The 26,923-nt window shown below is 43.1% G+C and overlaps 2 protein-coding genes across 2 annotated transcripts; one reads left to right on the top strand and one right to left on the bottom strand.

Moving 5' to 3' along the window:
- The first annotated feature begins 381 nt into the window (after positions 1-381).
- LOC133914617 (glyoxylate/succinic semialdehyde reductase 2, chloroplastic-like) lies at positions 382-3,116 on the top strand. The gene is made up of 12 exons (XM_062357690.1): positions 382-666; positions 762-855; positions 949-1,014; positions 1,385-1,460; positions 1,543-1,598; positions 1,696-1,780; positions 1,919-1,979; positions 2,071-2,123; positions 2,221-2,291; positions 2,389-2,461; positions 2,567-2,671; positions 2,780-3,116. The coding sequence occupies exons 1-12, from the start codon at positions 555-557 to the stop codon at positions 2,945-2,947; spliced, it is 1,020 nt and encodes a 339-aa protein (XP_062213674.1). The 5' UTR covers positions 382-554; the 3' UTR covers positions 2,948-3,116.
- Positions 3,117-3,380: 264 nt separating this feature from the next.
- On the bottom strand, positions 3,381-9,336 carry LOC133914607 (ATP-dependent zinc metalloprotease FTSH 5, mitochondrial). Its single transcript, XM_062357683.1, has 7 exons — positions 9,008-9,336; positions 8,201-8,288; positions 7,588-7,848; positions 6,033-6,269; positions 5,832-5,956; positions 4,679-5,155; positions 3,381-4,603 (listed from the first exon to the last, which is right to left on the bottom strand). The coding sequence occupies exons 1-7, from the start codon at positions 9,032-9,034 to the stop codon at positions 3,686-3,688; spliced, it is 2,133 nt and encodes a 710-aa protein (XP_062213667.1). The 5' UTR covers positions 9,035-9,336; the 3' UTR covers positions 3,381-3,685.
- Between the last annotated feature and the right edge of the window lie 17,587 nt (positions 9,337-26,923).

Genomic DNA, 26,923 nt, shown 5'->3' with positions numbered 1-26,923 from the left:
TAGCACTCGACCTCGGTCCCTGCGCTCGCTGAAACACTGTAGCACCTATAATACTGTTTATAGAGGTTGATTATGGATCCAGAGGGACGAGAAGAGTGGTAGAAAATAGAAAATAAAGTTGCTGTTGGAGATAAGAAAATAAAAAATACTGTAATAATGTAAGAAAAAATACTATAATAGTATTATAAAAAATAATTTTTTAAAATATCTGTTGAAAATAACCTTACTCGTCGGCGAGCAGGAGCACCGAGGTGAGCAGACAGGCAAAGCAGTCACGGATGACGGAAGACCGGCAGGTTTCCTGACTCCTGACCAGAAAGAAGATAAGATTAGGATGGCATTCATCTCACCTCGTCATCGTCGTCATCACAGACAAGAGGAAAAGGCCGACGAGCGACGGAATAATCACCGCGGCGGCCCAGAGACGCAAAAGATGCCGACCCGACACTGTGGTGGGACCCGGGAGCCGACACTCCAAACGGCAGCAACGCGCGCACCTCCGCCCGCCCTTATCCCTCTCTCCTCCGGTCCTCCCTACCCGCAGTCCCGCAGCCATGGCCTTCCTCTGCGCCAGGGCGGCGCCCGCGCTGCTCCCCCTACGCGGCAGAGGGCCACGCCGCTCCAGCGTCTCCTGCGCGGCGGCCTCGTCGTCGTCGTCCGGACAAGGTGTGCTGCTTGCTTTCTTGGACCTCACTCAGCTCCCAATCAATCCTGCTGCGGTATGCAGCAGCAGCTTCACGCGCATGCTGCTTCTACGTCAGGTGCCGGGGGAGTGGAGTTGTTCCAGGGGAAGGTGGGGTTCTTGGGCCTGGGGATCATGGGCGCTCCCATGGCCTCCAACCTCATCAACGCCGGGTAGCCACACTTGTTACTCGCTTGATTCTTAGACTCGCATCCGTACAGGGCAGTGTCAGGATTGTTCAGTTCTTCTTGGTCATCCATCTGCAGGTGCGATGTTACGGTGTGGAACAGGACCAAGAGCAAGTGTGATCCCCTCCTCAGCCTCGGTGCCAAGTATGCGTGCCATTCTCAACATGATTAATTTATATAACCAAGCAACCGATTTTCTGTCATGCATACCACTCGCAATACAACTACTGGAATGAGTGAGACCAATATTTCCTGACGCCTGCAACTGCGAATGCCTTGTCGACTGCTGGAAAGCTCGACTTGTTCAGTATTCACCATTCACATTTCCTCTCCCTTGTTCATCTTCTCGTTTGCAAATTACTTCCTTTCGGGAATAATTCCGCTTTCCTAACTCAAAAGCACTCCAACTCAAGAAAACAAGGCCTTCACAGCTACGATGAGTTTGCTGTCAATGGTACTAATATAGCGTCTGTGCAACACTTCGCTTCATACAAGAGGATGCTGCATCCTGCAGGTATGAGTCTTCCCCGGCCCAAGTTGCTTCGTCCTGCGATGTGACCTTCGCGATGCTTGCTGATCCGGAAAGCGCGGTATATACTTCAGTCCAGAACACAGAATGCCCTTTTCTCTGTTCATGACAAACCCAGTCATGACGATATGTACCTACCACAGGTTGAGGTTGCATGCGGGGCCAATGGAGCTGCGGAAGGGATGGCCCCAGGGAAAGGGTAACTAACCTTGCTCTGAAAAAAAAAGCATCACAGAGCCTGGAACATGCATAACCAGATATCATTATCTCTGATCTTGCTTGCCTATCACCTGCAGGTATGTCGATGTGTCGACAGTTGACGCTGCAACATCTAAGTTCATTGGCGAACAAATTGCGAATACTGGAGCATCTTTCCTAGAGGTAGTTGCGGGTCCCTGCCATTGTTTGTGTCCTTGGAACTGTTGATTTTGCTTGTCTCGATTTGTCACCAGCAATGTAGTTCCAATGCTTGTACTGTTGCAGTGTTGCTCCAACACTGACTTGATGACATTTCAGTAGGCTCCAGTTTCAGGCTCGAAAAAGCCGGCTGAAGATGGGCTGCTGATCTTTCTTACTTCAGGTAAACTTCTGCCTCTATGCTTGGTGGTTGCAAAACTGCAGCAGTTAAATCCTTTTTGAGTACCTGAAACTGTCGATACGATTGCCCCAAGGTGACGAGTCCTTGTATAAGAGAGTGGCACCGCTCCTTGATGTCATGGGCAAGGTAAATCTCTTATCTGCAGTTTTTTCAGTTCAATTACTTCCTCTCGACATGTTGGATAAAAAAAAAGTGTGTACTGCTTTCCTTGCTCTGAAACCAGTCAAGATTTTATCTCGGAGATGTTGGCAATGGTGCAGCAATGAAGCTCGTGGTTAACATGGTCATGGGAAGGTAACAAAGATTCTTTTGTAATTGACATCCAAGTGATTTAAGTACCAATTTGGATATTGTTATTGATTTTTCTTACTCTTTTCCCAAAATACCGCAGCATGATGGTTTCCTTCTCAGAAGGGCTGCTCTTGAGTGAAAAGGTCGGCTTAGATCCGAATACTCTCGTCGAGGTAATTCTTGAAAAGAGAACCCAGAAATTATCTGAAATCCTCAATGCTGCTGTGGTAAATACCCATGGAGATGGAATCTAATCTAGGATACTCTGATCCTTTTAGGTTATCTCACAAGGTGCTATCAGTGCACCCATGTTCTCTCTGAAGGGCCCATCCATGGTTAAAGCTGCCTATCCTACCGCCTTTCCTCTGAAACATCAGCAGAAGGTAGCAGCCACTTGCTTGTCCATGCGTTCAGCAGTGATGAACAGCTTCATTTGCATCTGACATCATCTGATCCTGGGTCCCTAACACTAATCAAACTACTCATGGCAGGATCTGAGGCTTGCATTGGCCTTGGCAGAATCGGTGTCCCAGTCCATTCCTACCGTTGCAGCTGCGAACGAGCTGTACAAGGCTGCGAAATCCCTGGGCCTCGCTGACCAGGACTTCTCGGCGGTTATTGAAGCGCTGAAAGCCAAAGTGCAGAGCTCGCAGCAGTAGCTGTTGTCTGTTCAGTTGTCACTGAGGTGGCATTTTGTCTTGTAACCGATTGTGAAGTTGCAACTTGGGAATTTCTCAAGATCACTACAGAGTTGTGCTTGTTTTACATACACTGAACAATGAGAATTTTGGATTGATGATAGTAGGCTTGCAAGTCAGCAGCACCACATGTACCTTATCTAGAAATTGTTCTTGTTGATCTTAAGATGCCTAGCTGACGCCAGAGCCACATGAAAGGATTGTCAACTTGCTAGACATACAGTACAGCAAATGAGAGGGACAGAGAAATAGACCCAGCAACTACTACATTGTATTCAAGCCACAGGACACCTTACTCGGAATGTGATACATTTTAGACAAAATTAAGTGGATACTACACCTTACTCGGATTTTTATGATGATACCTACCAAATTGCCCTTATGCTCTGATAGGTATACAAGACAAGGCAGACCAAATGCTGACAATTATTAGGATGCGAACAACAGAAATCGTTCGGGATGTGGGCAACAAAACTGATTCAAGCACCAGCTAAATGTGCCTACTAAAATGTGTGAATTTTTTTTTCTGATTTTTTGTTTTTCACTCGAGGGGCACAAACAGTAGCTTACACACAATTAGTATGTTCTATTGCTGCAGCAATTAGCATACTCTTCATGATCCTCGTCAACCGTCAATTGCTGGAACAGCCTAGTTTGGTGATGAATATACACAATACAAACCGATGGCTGCTCCATGTGCTAAGATCCGATACCAGCTACCCCCTTGGCTTTGGCTGCCGCTTGCTGTGCTGCTGCAGCTGCGGCTGCTGCTGCAGCAGCGGCTGATGAAGCTGGTGATGCGGGGGAAGCTGATGTGGCTGGGGTCTTCTGTGGTGCCTCAATAGCATGCTCCTGCTGCTGTTTGTTATTTACCTGGGATAAAATATTCTTTATCTGGGCTCCTGTGAGGGTCTCATGCTCAAGAAGTGCGTTGGCTAGAGCATGGAGCTCCTTATTATGTTTTGTGAGGATAGTCTTTGCGTTATTGTATGCCTTCTCCAAGAAATTCCTCACCTCCTGCTCAATCAGAAGTCTAGTTTCCGAGCTCATGCTCTTTCCGTCCTCCTCATAATTGTAAGAAACAAGGCCGACCTGCTTGCTCATACCATATTTAGTAACCATTGCTCTTGCCATCGCAGTTGCTTGCTGGAAGTCAGATGAAGCACCAGATGTCACCTCACTATCCCCAAATATAAGCTCCTCTGCCACACGTCCACCCATGCAGACATCCAAATTTGCTAGCATCTGTTTCCTTGACACACTAGTCTCATCTTTTTCAGGGAGTTGGGCCACCATTCCGAGGGCCATCCCCCTGGGCATGATGGTAGCTTTGTGGACAGGGTGAGCACCTTCTGTGTGGATGGCAACGAGGGCATGCCCTCCCTCATGGTATGCCGTCAATTTCCTGCATTCATCAGAGATAACTGCTGACTTCCGCTCACTACCCATCATGATTCGGTCCTTCGCATACTCAAGATCATTCATTGTGACAGCTTTTGCACCATCCATGGCAGCCTTAAGAGCAGCAACATTTACCAAGTTAGCAAGGTCTGCACCTGAGAATCCTGGTGTTCCCCTGGCAATGATCTTCAAGTCCACGTCATCGTCCTTCAAGACCTGCAATCATGCATAAAAGGGTAAAAAATACATTTTAATCTAGATAGCACAGCAACAAGAGTTCTCAAGAATTACCTTTGACATATGGGACTCTAGAATTTGCCGCCGACCCTCAACATCTGGGTTGGGAACAACAATATGACGGTCAAAGCGCCCAGGTCTGACTAGGGCTTTATCTAGCGACTCAGGGAAGTTAGTTGCAGCGATGACAATTATTCCTTCATTCTGCTTAAAGCCATCCAACTCGACAAGCAACTGGTTCAAGGTCATCTTCATATACTGTTGATCCTTTGGATTCCTGCTCCCACCAATTGCATCAATTTCATCAATGAATATTATGCACGGAGATCGTTTTTTTGCTGCAGCAAAAAGGTCTCGCACTCTTCGAGCTCCTACTCCCACAAACATCTCTTCAAACTCACTACCACTGCATGAGAAGAAAGGAACACCAGCTTCACCAGCAATAGCCCTTGCTAGCATGGTTTTCCCAGTGCCAGGAGGGCCAACAAGCAAGACACCTTTCGGAAGTTTTCCACCAAGACGTGTGAAGCGCTGAAAACATGTGGACAGTTTGTGAATAATACATGAAAAAAAAGTTGAGGTAACTTCGTGTATATCTACAGAGCAAAGATGAGCATATAATAACTCAAAACACAAATATATGAAAAAAATGGAGGTAACTCCACAAACTATCAACATTGAAAAATATGAACTTACAGCATTACAAAAGCAGTTAAAAGGGTATACCAGTGGCTAAGTAATGACAAGTCACAGTTATTCTATTCAGTTGACATAAGGACTGATGAGCTGGCATAAGCTGGCATATGGTTAAGAATGCGTGGAAGAGCACCATTTACAAAATCAAGCAACAAGACCAAACAGTATAAGCAACAATTTAAAAAAAATGAGAAATGGTGCTGTGTCAACAAAGATACTGGTAGATAAAGTTGAGTTAGTCCAAAAGGTGACTCAACAAAATAGGGAGCTTCACATATGCATGTATAGCAGGACAGTTTCACATCATGGCATGGTGAACAATTTTTCAGAGCACTTAGGCAATGGAACCCTCTTCAATATTAATGGTCTATTACATAAAAAGGTAACATCTAAACTACCGCCAAGTGTGGAAAAAAATTCCCAAGTACCGTTGTTTGAATTGTGGAAACTCTACATCCAAGCAGCTAGATACTATACCATTTTTCATCATTGATGATTAAAAAAACTTAACCTTGGGATCTCGAAGATAGTGAACTATTTCCTCAAGTTCAGCTTTGGCTTCATCAACACCCTTTACATCACTGAATTTCGTACTAGACTCCATGCTTGGTTGAACCTCTTCATTCAGACCAAGGCCTACATTCATTTCCTAAATAGTTAATGGGACGAAGTTCAATTCAGCAGATAATACAGATCTTCCACAAAAGCAAACCTTTGCTGATTCCTCTATCCTCGATGAGAGCCCCGATGCCCGAAATTAGAAGGAAAGTAAGTGCAATGCTTCGGAAGGTACGCCAAAGCTGATCCTTAAATTGTCCTGTTTCTGCTGTAACCATGTGAATAGGTGCATTTGCAGTACCAAGAATTCCGTCTTTTGTCACTTGACCAGCACTAGATAATGCTGGCATGTTACTAAAGCTTTCCTCCCCTCTTGCAGAAGCAGCAACACCTGCATACATAATTCATAAGTGGAGTTTTAGGCCAAGTTAATCAAAGACCAGTCATTACTAACTGAAGGAATGCTATCCGGACTTCATTTGAGGAAGTCTAACTGTAAATTCATTTATACAGAAGATTCAAATAAGTTTAGCCAATGGCGCATAAAGGCAGTATTATACAGAGAACAGGTTTCCCTGAATCTTAATCCAGAATCTAAAAATCAAATGTGTTTGCCTACATATAGACAAGCAACAAGTAGTTCAAGGTTATTACCAAGGTTCCTAAGGCAGAAAGGCAAGAATGGTGATCCACCCCCTTCACAATGCCTAGACGCTTATAAGGTGAGGCGACGCCATACCAAGCCAAGAAGCAGCAAAACAGCAGGCAGGGAGGACGAAAGAAAAATAAAAGGAAGGGGGGGGGGGGGGGAGGGGTGCGGGCGGGGAAGGAGAAGGGAGGGGGCTGGCCCAGCCCACCAGCCAGACCATACATGCCTTCCCCTCAATGTAGATATACACTCCCAGGCTCGATGCAGCGCCGCTGCTCTCTCCCCTTCCATCTCGCTCAGCGACACATCCCTCGCTTGCCTCCCCATCTTCATCTCTCTGTTGCCCCTCCAGCCAGACACTTCTCCCTCTTGCGCCATCGAGGGGCCTTCTCAGATCGACTGCTGCCGCCGCCACCTCCGCAGCAGACTACACGTGCTGCGCCGGCCACCTGTGCCGGAGAGGGCGGGGATGGGTGAGGCAGCTGCTTCTTGGTCTTGCTGGCTGGTTTCCATCCCGCTGTTCCTCTCTTCTCCCTCTTTCTCACTGATTTTGGCTAGGTGTCCGTGACGCCCAGGTCTCCTGGAGCGCCTTGTCGCCTAGGCAACACTTAGGCCCTACCCTAAGAACCTTGGTTATCACTACTCTCACAATTCTCATTGCAGTAAAACCCAATGGTCAAGAATATGATAAACACATAAAAAAACTACAGATTAAAGTAAATCAGAACCACAATAGAGGATGAAGCCTTCTTTGATGGAACATCTACATGCTATGAAAAAGAAGATTATGTAATATTTGTTAACTGCTGAATGCTTAATTTATTTGTAAGACTAGATAATAAATTAAATTAGTATACAAGACATCAGGGTCTACTAGCTTGTTAAAGAGCAGGACTAGAAAACAATGCAACCATTATACATGTGTTTCATAAGCGATGTTATCTTATTTACTTTTCAATTTTTTTGAAAAAAAAAATAGTAGCAGAATTTCACATGCAATGCATCAGAATGCAAGACTTATTAGTCATGAAACAGATAATATGTTTGAGGACTACAATACCTTTCTGCAGTGTTTTAAGCAAGGTGCTCTCATCCAGCCTATCAACCCTTACAAGAGCTTTTACATACTCAGAAAGTGCTGAAGGATTGGAATGCAATGAAGGCTGGTTTTCGAATATTTGTATGGCACGTTCTGGGTCACTTCTGTAAATCTCTTTGAGCAGAGAAGTTTCGCTTGGCGAGTCTAGATCTCGCACCCGGCGTGCTAGGCTACCAATATAGCTTGACTGGTACCTCTCTTGTAAGTTTCTAATTCTGGCACCTGCGATTAGCAACAAAATAATATAAATACCAAACAAAGAAGTGGAAAGAAATTTTAGTAATAGACGAGAATGGCAAGTCACTGCATTAAAGAAAGTAGTATAATAGACTCGTGAGGGCAACACGGACACCTTAAGTGACTAATAACTACTTTATAAAACGAAAATAAAGGAAAAGATATGTTTAGTACATGAAAGGTACGATGGCAAATGCATGGAAACTCATATATTTGAGCATGGTAACTTTAGAAAGTTGTAAATGCCACACAGTTAGGTGGCTGTATACTAATAGATTATTAGTGACATGGGTGACAGTTGATATATGTGCCAACGCATTATGCAAAGTCAGTATACCTGCAGTGATGTCACTTCTAAGAGTGCCCATAGGGGATGAAGCTATTAGTTCATTGTAGATTGCATTTGTCGGTCGGTGCCTTGCGATCTGTGACAAAAAAAAACTGTATTAACTCCAGCTAACTTCCATAAAAACACATACATCAACAAGAAGAATATAACAAGATAAAAATTAGCAGAGCAAATAATCCCATTTCCATTTGCAAGCGACAATAGTTCCAACACCTCACAATATTCAGACAGACTAAGAGTCAGTTTGTGGTTGCTGTGCTGTGCTGCGCCTGGAATCTAGTCTGTTACGAGAATCAAGCCACCGCAATACAAAACAGAGGCTAAGATGCTATATTTTGTAGTTCTTACGATTCCTTCCTCAAAACTAGCTTCAAGAAACACAGGATACCTACAACATACTAGACGACATCTGGACTTAAATCTAGCGCTTCCTATAGATTCTCATACAGGATATCACACCAATCTGATGCAATGGTCATATAATATAACCTCCAGTAATTGTACTAAAAGAAGGGAATCATTTCTATTACTGATCGAAAATAGTAACCATATCAAACGTAAACTGGATCATTGTCAGGTCAAACCAGTAGCCTTATCGCCTACATCCACACAGGCAGGTCCCAAGATAACTATATCAAACAGATAGATGCACACGTTGTTCATATCCCCGGAGGAGAGCCCCAAACCACGCAGTCCCCCAATCCCGCCCACCTCCAAGATCGAAGCTTCGAACCCAAAAACCGCATCCCCCACAACAATAAAGCGCGGGAAGGAAGAAAATATCACAAGGCGCACCTGGGTGAGGACGCGCCGCCACGCCATGGGCTTGAAGCCTTAACCTTGCGTCGCCCGGCCCGGCAAGATCCCGAGGAAGAAGCGGCCAATCAGGCAGTGGTGGGGAGGATTGGGCGGTCGAGGCAAACGGACGATCTCAACGGGAACGAGTCTCAGAGCTGCGCGACGGCGAAGGATTCGGCGGCGGCGAGGCTGGGCCGTGACCGGGAGGAGTGGAGGCGGAGGCGGCGGCGGCGCAGGTGAGGGAAGGAGAAGTGAAGGCGAGGAAGAGGACACGAGGGACCGCTCGGATTTCTCTCTTTCTTTTCTTGTTTCCGGAGGCGTGGGCTCTAGAATAAAGAATTTTTAAATAATAAATTACTTTTTCAGATGAGATCAACATTGTCTGTTGAACCCTGGAGAAGTGTGGATGCAAGTTATATATTTTTTATTTAAAAATTCATTCACACATAATTAAATTAAAAAAAGTTAAGTAGTAATTTAAAATTACTAATTATGCACCCACTTGCATCCCTAATGGGCCGGGCCGGACCGTTCCTGTTATCAAGCTGGAGCTCGACGAACGACACAGTAAAAAAGAGAAAAAAAATTCTCTCTAAAAATAGAAGAGAGGGAGAGAGAGAAACAAAGCCAACACGTCTTGGTTTTCGTCTTCGGCCACGTTTGGAATTCTTCCCACTCCCCGCGAGGGTTTTAAATTGTTCATGTACATTTTAATATAAAAGATATTTTCTGCCCTCCAATTGGTCCGGTATCAGATCCCACTCTTTGGCAACTTGATTCTTATAGCACAATAAAATCCTATATCCTCACAATGGCGGAACACCTGTTGAATATGTGGATCTTCTCTGTGGCTGCATTCGTATCTACATGCCTAATCAGAAGAAGCAATGCTAAATGGTATTTTGTAATTCTTAATTCTCAGAGTGATTTTATGAAAATAATTTTCTGAAATAAATTATATACTAAGAACTGAAAAAAATAGCTTCTCCTAGTTCACTTTCCTACAGAATCACTTCTTACATATAGCTTACTTTAGAGCATCACTTTCAGCTACAGAATTACTTTCTCCTAAAAAATTTAGATCAACTAGTTACACGTCCGTACGTTGTAACAGGAGTAAAAAAAAATCCACAAGATAAAATAGTTGACGGGTTAAACACATGTATTGCAATAAAACAACAGTCAATTTGGTAACACAAAGTTGATTAATACATAAGTTCCAATAATATAGATAAGTAATCCAAATCGCATACACAGGCTAAATTTCACACTTTCTTCGATGCAAAAACCATTATATTTCATAATTTCTTGAGTCTTCACACAAGTTGAGGATGCCAGTCAAGAAGTCCACTCTTTCTTCAACCTCTTGATTAAATTAAACTATAGACAATACAATTTGTTAAGAAAATATCCATTCCTCTTCTATACAGATTTTTCTTTTTAATTATGCATCTAGGCCTTTTTGGGCTGTTGATAGGCAAATTTCAGCCGCTTGTTACTGTTTGTAAATTAAGAGTTTTTTTTATGAATTCATTCCTATTTAGTCTAAATCTTTCTGAATTCTATAGAATCCGGTCCTAAAAAAGCACTCTTCTATGTGATGACATATATCCACTCTCTTCTCTTCTACCTAACCATTAAATTATAAGATAAATAACATAAATAAAATCTCAAAAAATCTTTCTAAATAGGATGCTATAAAATTTACTCTTTTTCAGCTACTCTGTTTCCTAGCGATGGTGCTGACCGGCTGCTTCGGCTATGCTAATTCAGAGAGGTTAAGCGATATATCAGAGTAGTCTTTTCATGCGTACAGAGACTGATGCTTCAATAAGCAGTGTGGTTGAGTTGACGCTCTTCCCAGATCAGGAAAAAACGTCTAGCACTTTGAAAGAGCAACAGAAGGCACCAAAAACTCCAAACAACCTATTGCAGGTGTTCTCAGTTATCAACAATGAAAATTCATAATGTTACGTTTTCATGATATAGATATATTTTCTTAACGACTATCATTTCTTTTCAATCTAAATTACATATTATTAGCATTTAATAGAAGTATTCATGCAACCAGAGTCGGTGCTAGGATTGGCTAGCTCTATTCATTTCGTTGGCCTTTTGTATTAACTATTTTTTATTTATAAGCATGTATTCGTCCTCATATAGGTCTAAGGTGGCCACTCGAGTTCAGAAGACAGCACAGAAAACAGTTCAAACTTCTAGCTTGTGGCCATAGATACGTAGTGGGGACATAAACTGGCTAGCTAATTGGAGATCAAATCTTAGTAATTAGTCTTTAAATTTTCAGTTTTTGGACTAACAAAAATGTTCTGGTTTATATTTTATCTATGGATTATATGGAAAACTAATACTCCCTAATCTTCTCTATTAATACGCCTTGTATGTATATGATCGATTTCTACTGGAAGTACCATAATTAAATTTTATCAGTGTTATTTAGGAAAGAGGGCTTAACTTTTCACTGATAAAAGTGCATTTTTACTTATACAGACAATCTAAGCAAGATTGCCTTCTATATTAAACAAGATTGTAGAATATTGTGTATTTTGAAATTCACTAACAACAGTGAAAAATGTGTGTTTATAAGTTGGGAACATGTAAGCAAGAAGGTAAGCTACTAAATACATACTCCTGAAGTCATGTTTGTGGTAAACTGATCTTGTAGCAATATAGATTTGTTGGACTGTGCATTGACTCTGACAAAAATGCTTACCATATACTATCGAAACATGTCTTTCTTCATGATCAATTCATGCTCATGTTCTTGGTATCTATGCATGTTGGCAGCTGCTTCCATCTACACAGCTCAATGCTGTTAGTGAATGAGTTCAAGTCCTGGAACAAATACGGTGAGTTACACATAAAATATTCTAAAGAATAGGTAATATAGTTATATCTCCCTACAATTTATGTTTTATATAACATACCAATTCAGATTGTGCTGTTGTACTTACAATTACATGGTTCATTTTGGCATTTCAAGGATTGCTCCAGGATGATGTTTCAACTACATCAAAGACATCTCATAGGATAATAGTTGAACTACACCTGGCTTGTTGATTGAGCTTAAGTCTTGTGATCGTATTTGGCTTCACATCTTAGGTGTTGCTAATAATTTCAGCTTTCAAGATAACTAGGCAGTGAAAAGAAGTACCGTTGTGTATTGGTTGTTCCTCATGCAAAAGCATAGCGAAGAGGGTACTAACAGGGATGGAAGTCGAGCAAGAGAGCATCTACGTGGCAGCAATTAATGACATAGCAGCTGCACCGATGGCAGCCAAACATGACAAGCACTCATATACTCGAGAGCAAGTAGGACCACATAAGTCTGTGTGGTGGTTGGTGCCTGGGATTGCCAGGGACCTAAGCGCCACACTAGAGAATGAGTTGAGCGACCTCGTTGTCCATGTGGTGGATCAGAGAGAATACAAGCAGACGAGGGCCGGACAAATGGATGCTGGCTGATATGAGCTCACACATGCAACAATGTACTTTGTCGATGATGGTACGACAGACACACTTTAGCTTTACACGTGTGTGGCACACATGCATGGTTACTAACACTGTATAAAATACGAGTTGATTCTTGTATCACCTCTTCTACTGCCCTCCTTCTATCTAATAAAATCCCCTAAAATTCAAATAATTTACTCACTTTTTTCATTCACCTCATCCTCCAGTCTCCCGTCTTGTTACCAGCTACAATATTTATATTTTTATTGCAACATATAAGCACTTAGCTAGATTCTATTAAACTATGGTCAGGGCGGACGTTTCCTTTTATTCAAGCTGGAGCTCCACGAACAACACAGTAAAAATAAAATGAAAACAATTCTTTAAAAAAAAAGAGGGAGAGAGAAACAAAGCCAACACGTCTTCGTTCTTCGTATTCAGCCACATTTGGAATTCCCGGTCCCTGTGAGGGTTTTAAATTGTTCATGTACATTTTAATATAAAAGATATTTTTTGTCCTCCACATTGGTCTGGTATCGGATTTCACTCTTTGGCAGCTTGATTCTTATATCCCTATAAAATCCTAAACCCTTACAATGCCGGAACACCTGTTGAACATGTGGATCTTCTCTGTGGCTGCATTTGTAGATGAGGGCCTCCACATACCCTGAGTTCGTTGCCCCATGGAGAATCCCTTATTTTCCCTTGAACTTGTCTGGATCCTTTATTTGCCACTCAAATTACACTTGCATCAATGCCACTCATTGTTAAATCGTTACCCTTGTTCTGCCCTGACTTCACCTAGCCATGAGGATGTATCTTATTGGCAGCCATTTTAATACCAGAACTGTCAAATTCAAGAAGTAGCAGTGGTTGACATATTGACACATTTCTAAATTTCAAGATATCAAGAAAAAAGCTTTGCAGAAGCAAAAATATAATAATGCGTAGGAGGAACACTATATCTCAAATTAACACTTAAATGGCATCCGCCGTATTCTTCACTACCCAGTGGCGAAGCTAGTGGTAAAACGATGATGATACACTAATTCAGTATACATCGAGCAACGTATACAATTTCAAAGCCATATATGGTATCTAAGAGTTGTTAGTAGCAAAATTTAGTAGTTTATTCTCTACTCTCCGGCCCCTGTCTGCCTCAACCGTCCGATCACTGTCATTTTCATAGCTTCACCCATCGCTATCGGCCATCGCGTGTACAAATGCTGGAGTAAGCATGCGCATGGACAGACCGATCACGTGTGACGTGTGCTTCGGCGTTTGTTTACCTACTAGCCGCTGCATGCCCGTCAAATAACCACACTGACGCACATATTGAAGCGAAAAAGCGATAGCGGCAGTGGCGCGGTAATCGTGATGCTGGGCCGTGCCTTTGCGCCAGTCTGACTCTACATGAACAACTCCTCAAGCTGTCTGGCACAGCTCGAAGGATCTGACGCCCAGATGGGGCCAAGCCAGGCCGGTCTGGCCCAAGTCCCAGCTCTAGTGACAGCGTAAGGTGAGACAGGAGGTGTCCACGTCACCCTTGGGACTTGTATTCGTTGTTGCGAGAAATCATTCAAATAATATTGTAATTAATCATTAGGAGAATTATTATTCATAAATACCACTCAATGATTAACCAGAATATCATCCCAGTAGTTTCGGAATGTATTTTGTGCCCAAGATCGGAACACATATCTTTCCAACATATACATCACAATATAGCTTAAGAAAAAATGAGTAATTAAAGTTATATTATAAATTCTTAAATATGCAACCATTTGTAATAGTTTACACAAAGAGAAACTACGTAATGAAAAATTAAAACCTTAATAACAACAAAAGGAGAGTGAAACCATATGCCCTTAGGCTCCACCCCAAAAGCTACGCCTCACCAGAGTAGGATGCACTACTCTTGCCCACCACCTGCATCGACAGGCACGAAGTAGCCAAACACCGCATCACCCTCACCAGCAGAATCTGAAAGCGCAGGCATGAGTACGAAGGTATTCGCAAGACTTAAACCATATAGAGCACATATACTTAGCTCGACTCAAAGGATTATGCATTGAGCTGTTAGCAAGAGTAGGTCACAAGGTTAAGTAAAACAAATGCAGTAAGCAACCTAGACACATATGTGTGAGCATATATACTTAACTCTAAAAATAACTACCTTTCTACCATGTAAACCACAACTTGAACATGTACGTATAGTAACCATAGTATCTCATCAACAAACCGCCAACTAAAACCATCACACCATAACCTTATCCCACCTTCGTAAACTCTACGACCGATACAAATGAAACAATAGCATGCTCATGACCGAGAGCGCGATATTTTAAAATATTTTTACACCCTGCAGGGGGTATAACTTTACCCACATAACTCGAGGACCATTCGGCTTGTGCTACTCGCGAAAGTACATACAAGGGGGTACTCATGTCAACCTTTTCCATACCCAGAACCACCCACTTGCAATGCCTCTATGGCACTGGGGTTACCGTGAGTGTGTCCGGACACCTTCGGCTCCCTGCCACCTTGCTTCTTCTTTTCTTTTTTCTTACGCGTCATAGAGCCGCAAGGCAAGTGTTGGCACGACATATGATAATAGGCTTACCTTACCATTAGATCAGCATGTGGTGAGTATGGAAAGTGCTAGAGCCAACTGTACCGACGGACGGTCTTAAACGGTGCAAGCGGTCTATGGCATCCGGGCTCCTCTCCTGAACTACCAGAGGACTCCTCATGGACAGAAGATACCCCTAACACCGTCCACATCTCGCCTCAATCTCACATCTCAACCTCATCTTTATATCTGTGAACAGTGATTAAGCCCTAAGCTCGCGAACAACGGTAGCACCGTCGCTCGGCTTCTACTGAGGACCTAAGTATTGCTAAGCATTTTGAATAAATCTTGAAGCTAGACAACAACTATATCATCAAGGCTACAAGGATAAGGATTCATCAATAAGTCAAGGTAAAGACAATGCATCAACATAGGTTCTATCCATATCAGCCCGACACTGGACTCAACACATGCAAACATACATAACCCGACACTGGACTCAACACATGCAAACATACATAACCCAACACTGGACTCAACACATGCAAACATACATAACCCGACACTAGACTCAACACATGCAAACATACTTAAAGCATAATTTATCAATTTAGACTCCATTTGATTTGAAAAAAGGGTGTAGTATGTTTAGACACTTGCCTTTCTGCTCTGGGGTTTGCCCAATACTTCCCGAACAGAACTCGCAGAAGTGGTGTGCCTCGGTGTCACCCTCATCACACTCGCGTCACGCTCCGATTCTTCGTTCACTACTAAAGAACGCATGCAATGATGAGCACGAATGACATGCAATGACGGATGCTCCATAGTGCATGATAAGATAGAGATGCAATGCATCATGAGATGAGTTTTAAAGCTCAAAATTTTCTTAATTTGGATTAATGTTAAATCTACTTATTTTTCTAGATTAATTAAGCTTAACACAAAGCTTAACTCTAAATAGGAATTTAATCATGTCTAACATGAGGGTGATTATTTTTAACAAGCAGGGAATAAATTAATAAGATTTACAAAATTGATTTCATCAATTTTGGAGTTACCAACATTTAATTATGGATTAATGAAGCTTAAACCTATTTTATTAATCCATGCAATTTAAATACATATTTCATAGCTCCCGATATTTTTAACATGTAGATAATAATCATATAAACCTAAGAAAATTGGCTTCATGATTGTTGGAGCTATATACAATTTTCTATGTATTTTACAAGTTTCAGCCGAATTATGTGTTGAACCAAAATTCAATTTCGCATTTTCTGGAATATCCGAATTAAAAATAGCCTGTAATCCTTTTTGCACACCCGGCCGGCTAGCCACTGAGGCTGACAGCGGGTTCGGCAGGTTTGACCACGGGTCAAAATCGACCCGCGCCCAGGCCGGCCACGGCGGGCGGCGCCAACGAGGTTCGTCGGCGGCGAATGGCGCAACGCCGGTGGCTGGGGAGGACAACAGTGCTATTAGTGGAGGCGTGCGAACTTGACTGGGGTACACGTCGTCGACGATGATGGCCGGAAGGTGGCGAGCGGCAGCGCACGACAGAAACAGCACGGCTCGGCTCACCGGCGGCTAAACGACCACGCAATCGAGCTGGATGAGCACCCCTATAGCATCTACGCAGGCATGTGGATTCAACGACGCGGCTAGTTTTCAACGGGCCCGACGGCGGCCCGGCCGGCAGTGTGCGCTGAGGTGGCGGCGACGGGAGGCTCACGCGGAGAAGCGCGCCTGTAACGCGCCAAATGATCTGTTACTAATTAGTGGTCATTAATGACAGATCATCCTATGCCAGTCATTAGTGATGGATCAACTTGTAATCTGTCACTAATGACGGTATTCGTAAATATATATTTTTATTTTATTTTTCTCTTATTTTTTCTCACCTCAGTAGCATTGGAATATGAACCATAGTACATTTCTGCTCAAGTTTGATATAAGGAGTGACGGTTATGTACACAAATGCACATTCTGAAAATAGTGTAGAAACTTCTAGGGACGAGAACTCAATCTTTCAAGCCGTTTTTGGCCTCGAAAAAATTGCTGAAACCGACGACGTAGGGGAGAAATGAATGTAACTTTTTTAGATGTCCGTAGAGTAAAAAAAAGGCGAAATAGCCAAATTCGTCCCTCATCTTTCGCTCGAAGCTAATTCGTCCCTCAACTTTTAAAGCGGCCAATGTAGTCCCTCAACTTTCGTTTTGAGTCCAATTTCGTCCCTGGTCCGAGCTGGCAGTCCATCTGGTATGCTGACTTGTGCCTGCTCAGCTGAGGAACGTTAGGGTTTTGATGTTGCATTTTGCACACATATGAAAGGACAATATTGCCCCTCAATGACACAGGCACATGTTAGGTGTCACCAAGCCCGTTTCTCCGCTCACACACCCACACGCCTTCCACTTCTCGTTTCTCTGCTCGGCTCTGTTGTCGCACAGCTGCTAGTGCCGGATCTGCTCCCATGGCGAGAGGATCCATGGGCGCCGGATCCAGGCGAGGGAGGGGAAGAGGAACGACAGGTCGCGAGAAATCAGCTTTGAACGGCTTGGAGGTGGAGGTAAGGGGTCAAGTTGATTTAGGGTTTGGGAACCAACTTTTGCCCGAATTTAGCGAATGAGAGATTGGTTGTTGTCGAAATTGGTTCCTTTTTTTTGAGTAATTTGTTGAATTCTTCTTGGTTTTGATTGATTTTCACAGCTGGATCAATTGCTTGAAGAACACAGGGAGGGCATGGTCGTGAGGACAGGGCTGAGGTGCCGCCATGGCCTCTACCCGGTGCTAGCTTGCAGCTGGTCTGATACGGATGTAGACCGGAGGTTCTTGGAATGCTCCCAGGTCGAGGAGCCATGCGACCTCAAGTACTGGATTGACCAAAAATTTGATGGCAGAGCTAAAAGAGTGATTGAGGAACTTGTGTTTATGAATCAAAGCCTGACGGAGCTGTATGTGCATTCAGCTAGGCAGTGGGATGAATTTTTTGTTTCCAGACAGAAGGCAAGGGAAACAATATGTGAATTGAGTGCAACAATTAGAGAACAACGAAGTTGCATTGTCATTTTGTTGTGTTTCACTGCTGTAATAGCTGGTGGCCTGTGGCTGGTGTTGTAATGACTTGTTCTCCAGAATTTTGTTAATGCTATAACTTGGCATGTGGCTGGTGTTGTAGATTTCAGGTTGATGTCAATGAAAAGTGTAATGACTTGTTCTCCAAAATCTTGTTAATGCTATGACTTGTTCTCCATAAAGGACTTATTGTCCAGAATATTGTTTCAGGCAAGGGAAACATGCTTGTGCTGAATATGACTTGTTCTCCAGAAATGACATGTTCCAATGTTCTCCAGAAATGACTTGTTCTCCAAAAATAAACACATATTTAGCACAAAATACACACAACAGGGTCCCCACATTTATCAAAAGATAAGCACTAGATGTTCACACAAGCTAATAGGTTCAACATAAAAGTGACAGATCTAGCAGAACATACACACACACAAGCTCATAGGTTCAACATAAAAGTGGCAGGTCTCATATTTGGCATAACAGAAGCACTAGATGTTCAAACAAGGTCCTAGGTTCAACATAAAAGTTACAGATCACTCTTGGAGAGGTACTACACGATGCTCTTCTCTGAAGGCACTAGTTGATTTCCAGGTTTTTTTTCTGAGAGGTCATGCTTTGTCCTAATGCTGTTCCATGTCCAATAGAAGTAGATTGGATATTGAGGGGCAGTATTGTCCTTTCATATATGTGAAAAATGCAACATCAAAACCCTAACGTTCCTCAGCTGAGCAAGCATAGGCCAGCACGCCAGGTGGACGGCCAGCTCGGACCAGGGACAAAATTGGACTCAAAACGAAAGTTGAGGGACTACATTGGCTGCTTTAAAAGCTGAGGGATGAATTTGAGCTTTGAGCGAAATATGAGGGACGAATTTGGCTATTTCGCTTAAAAAAAATGTCAAAATCGAAGTCTGTATGTAAAAGTTATACCTGTTTTACCGAATGCACTCTGAGTCATCTATCGAATTATAACCCTCGATGAAATTTGACAAACTTAGTCATTAGTGACGGATCATGGTTATGGCGCATCACTAATGACCTTCGGCAAAGAAATTTAAAAGGATAAAATATTCGGTTTCTATCATAACTACATAATAACAGAGGTGTTAAGATGACTCAGATGAAAAAAAAATATTTTTTGATTTTTTTTTTAAAAAATATGAAAAATATTCATCGGTCATTAATGACGGATCAGAATAAAACTCGTAACTAATGTTTAGTCAATAGTGATAGGTCACGGTTATGACCCGTCACTAATAATTGAATATTCATAACGGGTCATAGTTATAACCCGTCATTAATGATTTCATTAGTGATAGGTTATCATCCATCACTAATGATTTATTATTAATGACGTGATAAGAACGACGGGTACAAGACTATCACTAATAAAAAAATTTCACGTAGTGCTGACCCTAGTGTGTAATGGACAATGTTATTACAATGTTAAGAACATCAGTTATGATGGTATTGCTCTGCGCATCTGTGATTTTGAAGTGTCTCGTTGCGTGTTAAATCACTGGAGGGTTTGGTTGGTCAATTTGTGGTTCCAGTATATGGTGGTGTTGGCTGGCGTGCTCACGGTTTGGTGCGAACACGCCAACCCAACCCAAGACAGAGCCAGCTCTGTTTCGCTTGGGTCTCGGCACGCCAAACACAAACAGGGAGGAAGGAGCTAAAGGGTATAGAGGAATGGAGCCATCTACAAAAGCAGCCTTTGTTCCGGTACAGCAGAGGCAGCGGCGGTGGCCGTGAGCTGCTGGACGAGTACACAAAGGTGCTTATTGCCATCGCCGACAACCTCGGCTCCAGGACATCCTGTCGAGGGGCTACTCCATCGTGCTCTGAATTGGTCGTGTCGTGGCTGGCGTAAGTAACGGTAATGGAAACAGATATCGAGAGGATGGGCGTCATAGTGCGTGTAACGCACGTGCATGACTAACGGAACCGAGTAGAATTCATAGTCTAATAGTGTCTCCTAGCACATTCAATTCGCTAAGAAAGCAAGAATCAGCAAAGAAAAACACACATGCATACACTCAAACAACATATTTAGTACCCAAATTTCCCATCATCTGCCTTGCAGATTGAAACCAACGCTTATATTAGGGTTTAGGAGCTTGCCTGTTAGTATGCCAATTCATGTTAGATCATGCATGTTCACCTATCGGCCTTCCGTTGCTTTTGGATCTCTTGAAGGTACAGTAATCAAGGCGATTGCCCCTCCGTTCACAATTCACATGTCTTAACGCACAAAACTGATGCACGAGGTACAACTAGTCACAGAGAGCGGAACTTGCAATATACCAAATACAATAAAAATGTACCACCAATCTCTATACTTGTCTAGGTGTCACCTACGTCCTTGAACTTTCACAATAAAGTTTAATGCTCCTAAACTTGCTAAATGTACCACATAAAGTAACCCCAATACCCCTTGTCACTACTCACGTGACCGCTGGCGACGCATGCTGACTTCGTTATCGCCTCTCTCCTCTCTCTTTCTAATCATGTCTTGATACGGCACGTTTAATTCGCTTAGACTATATCCAACTGTATTCTTTTTATTTCTTTTCCTTTCCAATTTTCTTTCTCATTCTCACTCTCTTTATTTTCTCTCATCTCCGACAGCATTTCTTTAAAAATATTCATATTCCTTCGAAAGAATTTGTAAAGGGAAAGGAGAAAGAATTACATCATGAAGTTAATAACCTTGAAAACCATGAAGAGAAATCGTGAAGTGTTGAAGGGAACAAAAATCCATTCGTAAAGAGATTCTGGACCCTGACCGAAGTCGGTTGGAGATGATCTAAGAAAGCAAGAATCGGCATAAGAAAAACACACAAGCATACACTCAAACAACATATCAATTACCCAAATTTCCAATCATGTGCCTTGCACATTGAAACCAATGCTTAGGGTTTACGAGCCTGACTAAGTAGGCCCAGGGCGGATCCACAAGAGGCCCAATGAGGGCACACGCCTCGCTCAAATTCTTGTTTTTAATGGACTTTAGTAGGTCTTTTTTCGTGAAGTTGTTATCATTTTAAAATACATTTTAACAACATTTTGATTAATTTGATCTGAATTTAAACATAATAAACATAATTTAACTGTCATGATATAACATAACATATATTAACATGAGTGTTTTAGCATAATGTAAATCATGGAATGTGCTACTGATATTAAAAAATATCATATATGACATTCAACAATATAAGATTGGACAACATAAGAAACATATCAACATGTGTTAATTTATTTAGTGAGCTCTCAGTGCAGGTTACCGAATTAACGGTCATCCAACGCCAATGGCTAGAACAAATCATAACTAGTGTGACAGTACCAAATTAGTGTTCTAGATCGCAATTAACAAGTTCAATATCTTGACTTTCTAACAATTAAACTATCAGCATACAACTATTGTTCTAACCAATCTAGCAGAACATATATAACAATATTAATTGCTAATAGATAAACAAGAAAATATACTAGAATATGAAATTCTACATAAATGCACTCTAGAATGACTACTATACTGTCACACCAATCTCCCTAAGCCCGCTATCATCATCGAGCATAAAAACCCATTGGATTAGCATACAATTATTCCTAATATAAGCACACAGATTATTAAGCACACAATATAGCAAATTACAAGCTTGACTTTAAAAGGTAATGGGAATGATCTTACTTTCCAACAAAGAAGCTGAAGGCAAGGCACGCGAAGCGCTGTCATAGAAAACATAGACACTCTTTGTGCTGAGGTCATAAGGGTGTTTGTTCTCTGAGATACAATGCCTAGCACTAGTTGCGGAGCACACTGCAATGGGCACTTGAGGAACAACAATCACCACAACTGCGAAGGCCCTAACTCTGAGCCAGGGGCGTTGTTGTCAAGCAACAGTCACAGAAGAGCACGTACGGGTCCAGTCACCACACTTAGGCAAACACATACAAGCACGAGCACCAACACATGTAGCACACACAACAACACGATAGCGTGCGCAACAACGGAAGCTGACCAACACCATGCGTGAATGCCCAGAAGTCAGAACAGCCGAAGATCACACGCGCGAATGGACCATGAAGACCACTGACCCGCCGCGAGCATAGGTGCACCGGCAAAACCTTCCACCTGCAAACACGCACACGAAGGTGCGAATAGCACAACACCGTAACCATAAGCACCAGCAAGGACCTCGGCGACCAGAGCCAACTTGACGGTGATCAGCCCAGCACCGGAGAATCCCACCAAATGAGCCACCACCGAACTCCAATGGACCATCGATGTAGCGAACATAGTCCTCTTAGAGCATGCATTTGATTTTGGTAATTAATGATAACATAGTCAATGAGACTAACATATTTGTTAAGTATATATTTTAGTATATCTTATTGATGTAACAAAAGAGAAGGCACCAAAACTAGGACAAAGAGATGAATGGATTGGACTTGTTCCATGAATTTTGATATGATAAAATTAGAAGGATTTCTGTACAATAATGTAGAGCTCTTCATAAGATTTTTATGGAGTTCAAGATCATCAAAATCAGAATTCGAAGTGGAAAGTTATGCCCGAAATACAAATTGCTAGTTGGCTGAAAATATACGGCGGATATTACGGCATAGGATAATCCAGCGTTCACAAAAAATAAACACGCCAAATGACTCGATGTTCATAAGAAGTTTTCGGCAGTTTGTTTTTTTAGAGAGCTTCCAAATGGGATCTAATACATGCCAGATATTTCGGCGTTCACAAAATAAACATGCCAGACTATTGTTTTACAGAAGGGTTGTAAAATGGTTTGGTTGGCTTCGTATGCACGCAGAATGTTCCAACGTTCAAAGAGGACATCACGCTGGACCTTCCGACGCTCACAAGACTACGAAGTGGAGTTCCAACGACTAGTTCGTGGCATGTACACGAAGGATGTTCCGGTGCTTGTAATGTTGTTCACGTTGGACCTTTCAGTAAGTACAACAAAATATGACCGTTAGAGCAATGACTAGTTCACGGGGTTGAGGCTATAAATAATCCTCCACTCAGTCATTTGAACGGACTAGAGTTCAATGAAGCTCATAGACACTTGAGAAGACATTCAAGCCACCAAAGTGCTAAAAGTAATCATCCAAGGTAATTAAGCACATAATTAAGGAGCGATTAGTGATAATAGGCCTATAGAGAGTTTTTGCTATGTGTTGCTGCCTAGAGAGGGGGCCAAGGAGTGATCCTAGCTTGTACCATGTGGTATGCTGACACCTTATAGTCTTAGTGACTCGTCGGCACCTTGGATCTTGGTGGCTCAAGCTTGTTGACCTTTCAACTTGATGTAGACTGGTGGAAAGACTCTTGTATAGGGATGCGAAGACCCTAGCTGTCACGCCTGGTTTTTTAAAAGAATAACCAGGTGCATTCCACATGTATGTCAGGATCAGTTTCATCATACATGCGGTGACATCTCAGTGATATACAGTTCTATATCGATCAAAAATAACTTTATTGAAATAAATACCAGAGTTACAAGACAGCGGCGGAAGAACACAAGAGGACTCCTATGAATCTTCTGGGCACGCCACAGGCAATCGACTGGGGACAACGCGACCTGAAACACTCCATCTCCAAACAATGGTCTTTAGCTTCCTTGATTTCCTTGTAGTCTTCTTCCACTGAGCAACATTTATTATTGAAAATAGCAAGTGTGAGTATATTTCGTACTCCGCAAGTGTGGGAAAGCTTGACATGGGGCCAATAACAAGAATGGCTTAACTCAGAGGTTTATTTGCATAAAATGCCATTTTAGTAGTACAACAGTTATAAAAGTAATCTATTTACTATATAAAATATTCTTTAAGGCTTGAGCCAAGGTTCCAACCACCTTGCTTCTCAACTGATGTTCCATCCACCTCAAACCAAAACCAAAGTCGAATCATAGTTCCCACCACTGTGAACCACCCGGTCCAACTAAAGACCATCCAAACCATCCGAAACCACCTGACTAATCATGTGAGGGTCCATGCCGCTCATGATCATGAGCACGGCTGAATATTCAGTTTGACACTCTGCAGAGTTTGTACACTTTACCCACGAGTCGTGATCTTCTCTTTTGCCGGTACCCGTCGGTACCTTACACACTTCCGAGGTGTGCGCCAAGAGATCACTACGAGGCTTTTCCAAAGAGTCTCCCAGTATGCACTTGCCCACTGAAGTTTCACCGTCGTACATAAGTGGAGTAACCGTCCACCCCAGAAGACCCCTCTTGTGCCGGGTAGAATCGGGAAGTAACCCTTCCTTATCTACACATCCAATCGGCTCATACAACACTGGGAGAACATCTAATTACTAGGCCAAGCCGTACCATATTGGTCTCGTGGTTGTACTGTTGCCATGGATGGTCGCTCCACGAACCGGTCCTTAAAATGGTCTGGGCAAGACCGCCAATAACCCCATAAGGGTAGATTACCAAACATTTCCAATCAACCAATCATACCGAGAATAATCCTTTCTTGCCCAAAACCCCTAATATCCTTGTTGTTAACTCCCTTAACAACATCAGTTTTCATGTCATACTTCCTATATCAACTTTTAGTTCATAACTCATGATTCATCAACTACATGCTACATGTTCATCTAAAAACATGGCTAAGCATAAACATGATGTTATTTTAAGGATAAAACATCTACAACTAACACTAGTATTTGCTATACTACCCATTTTGTAAAACAGCATGCATATTTGATAAAGACTATCTTTATGTAAAAACTGGGTTCGCAACATGGTCAAGACACTTGCCTGAATGCTGCTCAGTGATCTTCGTAAACTCGATTCTGGCATAGCTCGAAGTCTCAACCATGTAGCTTATCGAATCTCGAGAACATCATATTCTACTCACCAGATCTACCGAAAAAAGCACAAAAAAACTAAGAAACAATACACTAAACAAAGACAACACATCATAAAAATACTATGGTTGGATAGGATATGATTTTAGAAGAATTTGGGCATCAGAACCGCTCAAATCAGAGTTCAGATGGAGGAGAACAGGCTCTTGGAAGATTAAATTAGGGTTAAAAGAAAAATGAGGTAGAATATTCCTTGGGAATATCCTCGATGAATTTATGACATTATTTGCCGAAGGAAAACCCCAACTATAGCGATGGCATGATATCGGCAGGGAAAGGAATAAAAGACTAGATACATGCGATGACGATCACTGATGTTGACGTTGGGTAGCAATGGTGTTTCATGAAATCAAGGAGAGCATGGTGTAGAACACGGGAAGACAAGCTTGGTTTTATGGTTGGTTTTGGCAGAGGAGTTCTGAGGTAGCGGCAAAATAGCGATGAAAGTTCCCAGGTTCGGTGGTGACCGCGCACAGACACAGCAAAGATGACGTGCGCGTTCTCGGAGATTGGTTGTGATACTCAAGAAATGGTTTGAATAGAATTATTCATATTTTCTGGAACATGGTTCTGCAGAGATGGTTTGGAAAGGGCTTCACCTGAGAAGGAGATCGATCGGTTGGAACTTTGGCGAGATTGTGCAACGACGTTGGAAGTTAGGATCACGCTCTTGGTGGCGTCGCTGCAGATGCGGGGGAACCCTCAATTGGCCGCATAGAAGATATGATGCAACACAGCGTGACACGGTCGGTGCATCAAAAGCACTACTGGATTGACCGGAACGCAAATGAATTCCAGGTGCACGCGTCGAACACACATGGATAAGGGGGCAGTGGCGCAGCAACCACAACATCGTTGGCGTTGATGCTCTTCTGGCTGAACCGCTTTTAGGGATTGTTGAGGACAACCAGAGGCACATCTCAGTGAAAGAGATTAGTGATTGGAGCTCTGGTCCGCCGGGGAACGCGACTGACGTTCTAGGTTCGCAGGACGTGTGTGGCACTGGGCAACAAGGATTGCGATATCGATAACGGGAGCTCTGTTGCAGATATGGACAAACCAATTTGGCAGGATGTACACAACTAGCAGAGACATGTCTCGGCCAAAGGACTCATGGATTGGAGTGCTAGATCGCCAGGGAACGCGATATGAACCGGCGTTGCATGTGTAGAACTCCAGACTGGGCAGCGGGCACGGCGATCGTGATCCTGGTGGCTTTAAGGCTCTAATGGCCAAACGGGTTGGTGAGTGCGTGTGGAACATCTAGGGGCACGTGCTGGTCAAAGGGAAGGGTGATCCGAGCTCTGATTGGTCGGGGAACGCCGATGCCATCTGCGACGGCGCAGCTGTTTGCGATAGTGACGACCGTGGCTGCGCTGATCGAGCTTTGGCCGGGCTCTGGGTTTGGTTAGGGATCACAATTGGCGTCCATACAGGGGAAAAGAGGAGGGGAAGGGACTGGTCCGGGTCCTCACCTTGCTGCGACGATCAGTGAAGAAGAATTCGCGGAGACGACGATAGCACCGGCGGCGACGGCATGTGGCACCGGTGGCACGACGGCGCTGTCCAGCAAGCAGGGGTACAGAGAGCATCCTCGGCGGTGTTGACGACACTCTGTAGCACAGAGACATCGTCGACGGTGGTGGGGCGATGGGGCAGCTCCTCCATGGGCGACGACTCGTCGGAATGGCGGCGAACGGCGGTGGCGATGATGCATAGGCAGGGCAGCAGCTGTGGCTATGATTTGGGGGGAATGGGAAGGGGCAAGGGAGGTTGTGGAGCTCCTACAGATGGCCTGGGTGCGGCTGGCCATGAAATGGGGAGGGGGAAAGGCCGGAGGTGGAAGATGAAACAGATGGCTCTGTTCAAGGACAATAACTTCGCCGTTACAA

Source organism: Phragmites australis, chromosome 1 (genome assembly GCF_958298935.1).
Source record: "Phragmites australis chromosome 1, lpPhrAust1.1, whole genome shotgun sequence".
Taxonomy (NCBI): Eukaryota; Viridiplantae; Streptophyta; class Magnoliopsida; order Poales; family Poaceae; genus Phragmites; species Phragmites australis.
The sequence above is the reverse complement of the archived record's forward strand: the minus strand, read 5'-3'. Positions and strand labels throughout refer to the sequence as shown.

Coding starts and splice junctions, on each gene's coding strand:
- LOC133914617 (XM_062357690.1), top strand. CDS start 555: ATGGCCTTCCTCTGCGCCAGGGCGGCGCCCGCGCTGCTCCCCCTACGC. Junction 1,015..1,384: donor CTCCTCAGCCTCGGTGCCAA/GTATGCGTGCCA, acceptor TGCATCCTGCAG/GTATGAGTCTTCCCCGGCCC. Junction 2,292..2,388: donor GTTAACATGGTCATGGGAAG/GTAACAAAGATT, acceptor AAAATACCGCAG/CATGATGGTTTCCTTCTCAG.
- LOC133914607 (XM_062357683.1), bottom strand. CDS start 9,034: ATGGCGTGGCGGCGCGTCCTCACCCAG. Junction 6,270..7,587: donor GCTTAAAACACTGCAGAAAG/GTATTGTAGTCC, acceptor TTATGTATGCAG/GTGTTGCTGCTTCTGCAAGA. Junction 5,156..5,831: donor ACTATCTTCGAGATCCCAAG/GTTAAGTTTTTT, acceptor ACATGTTTTCAG/CGCTTCACACGTCTTGGTGG.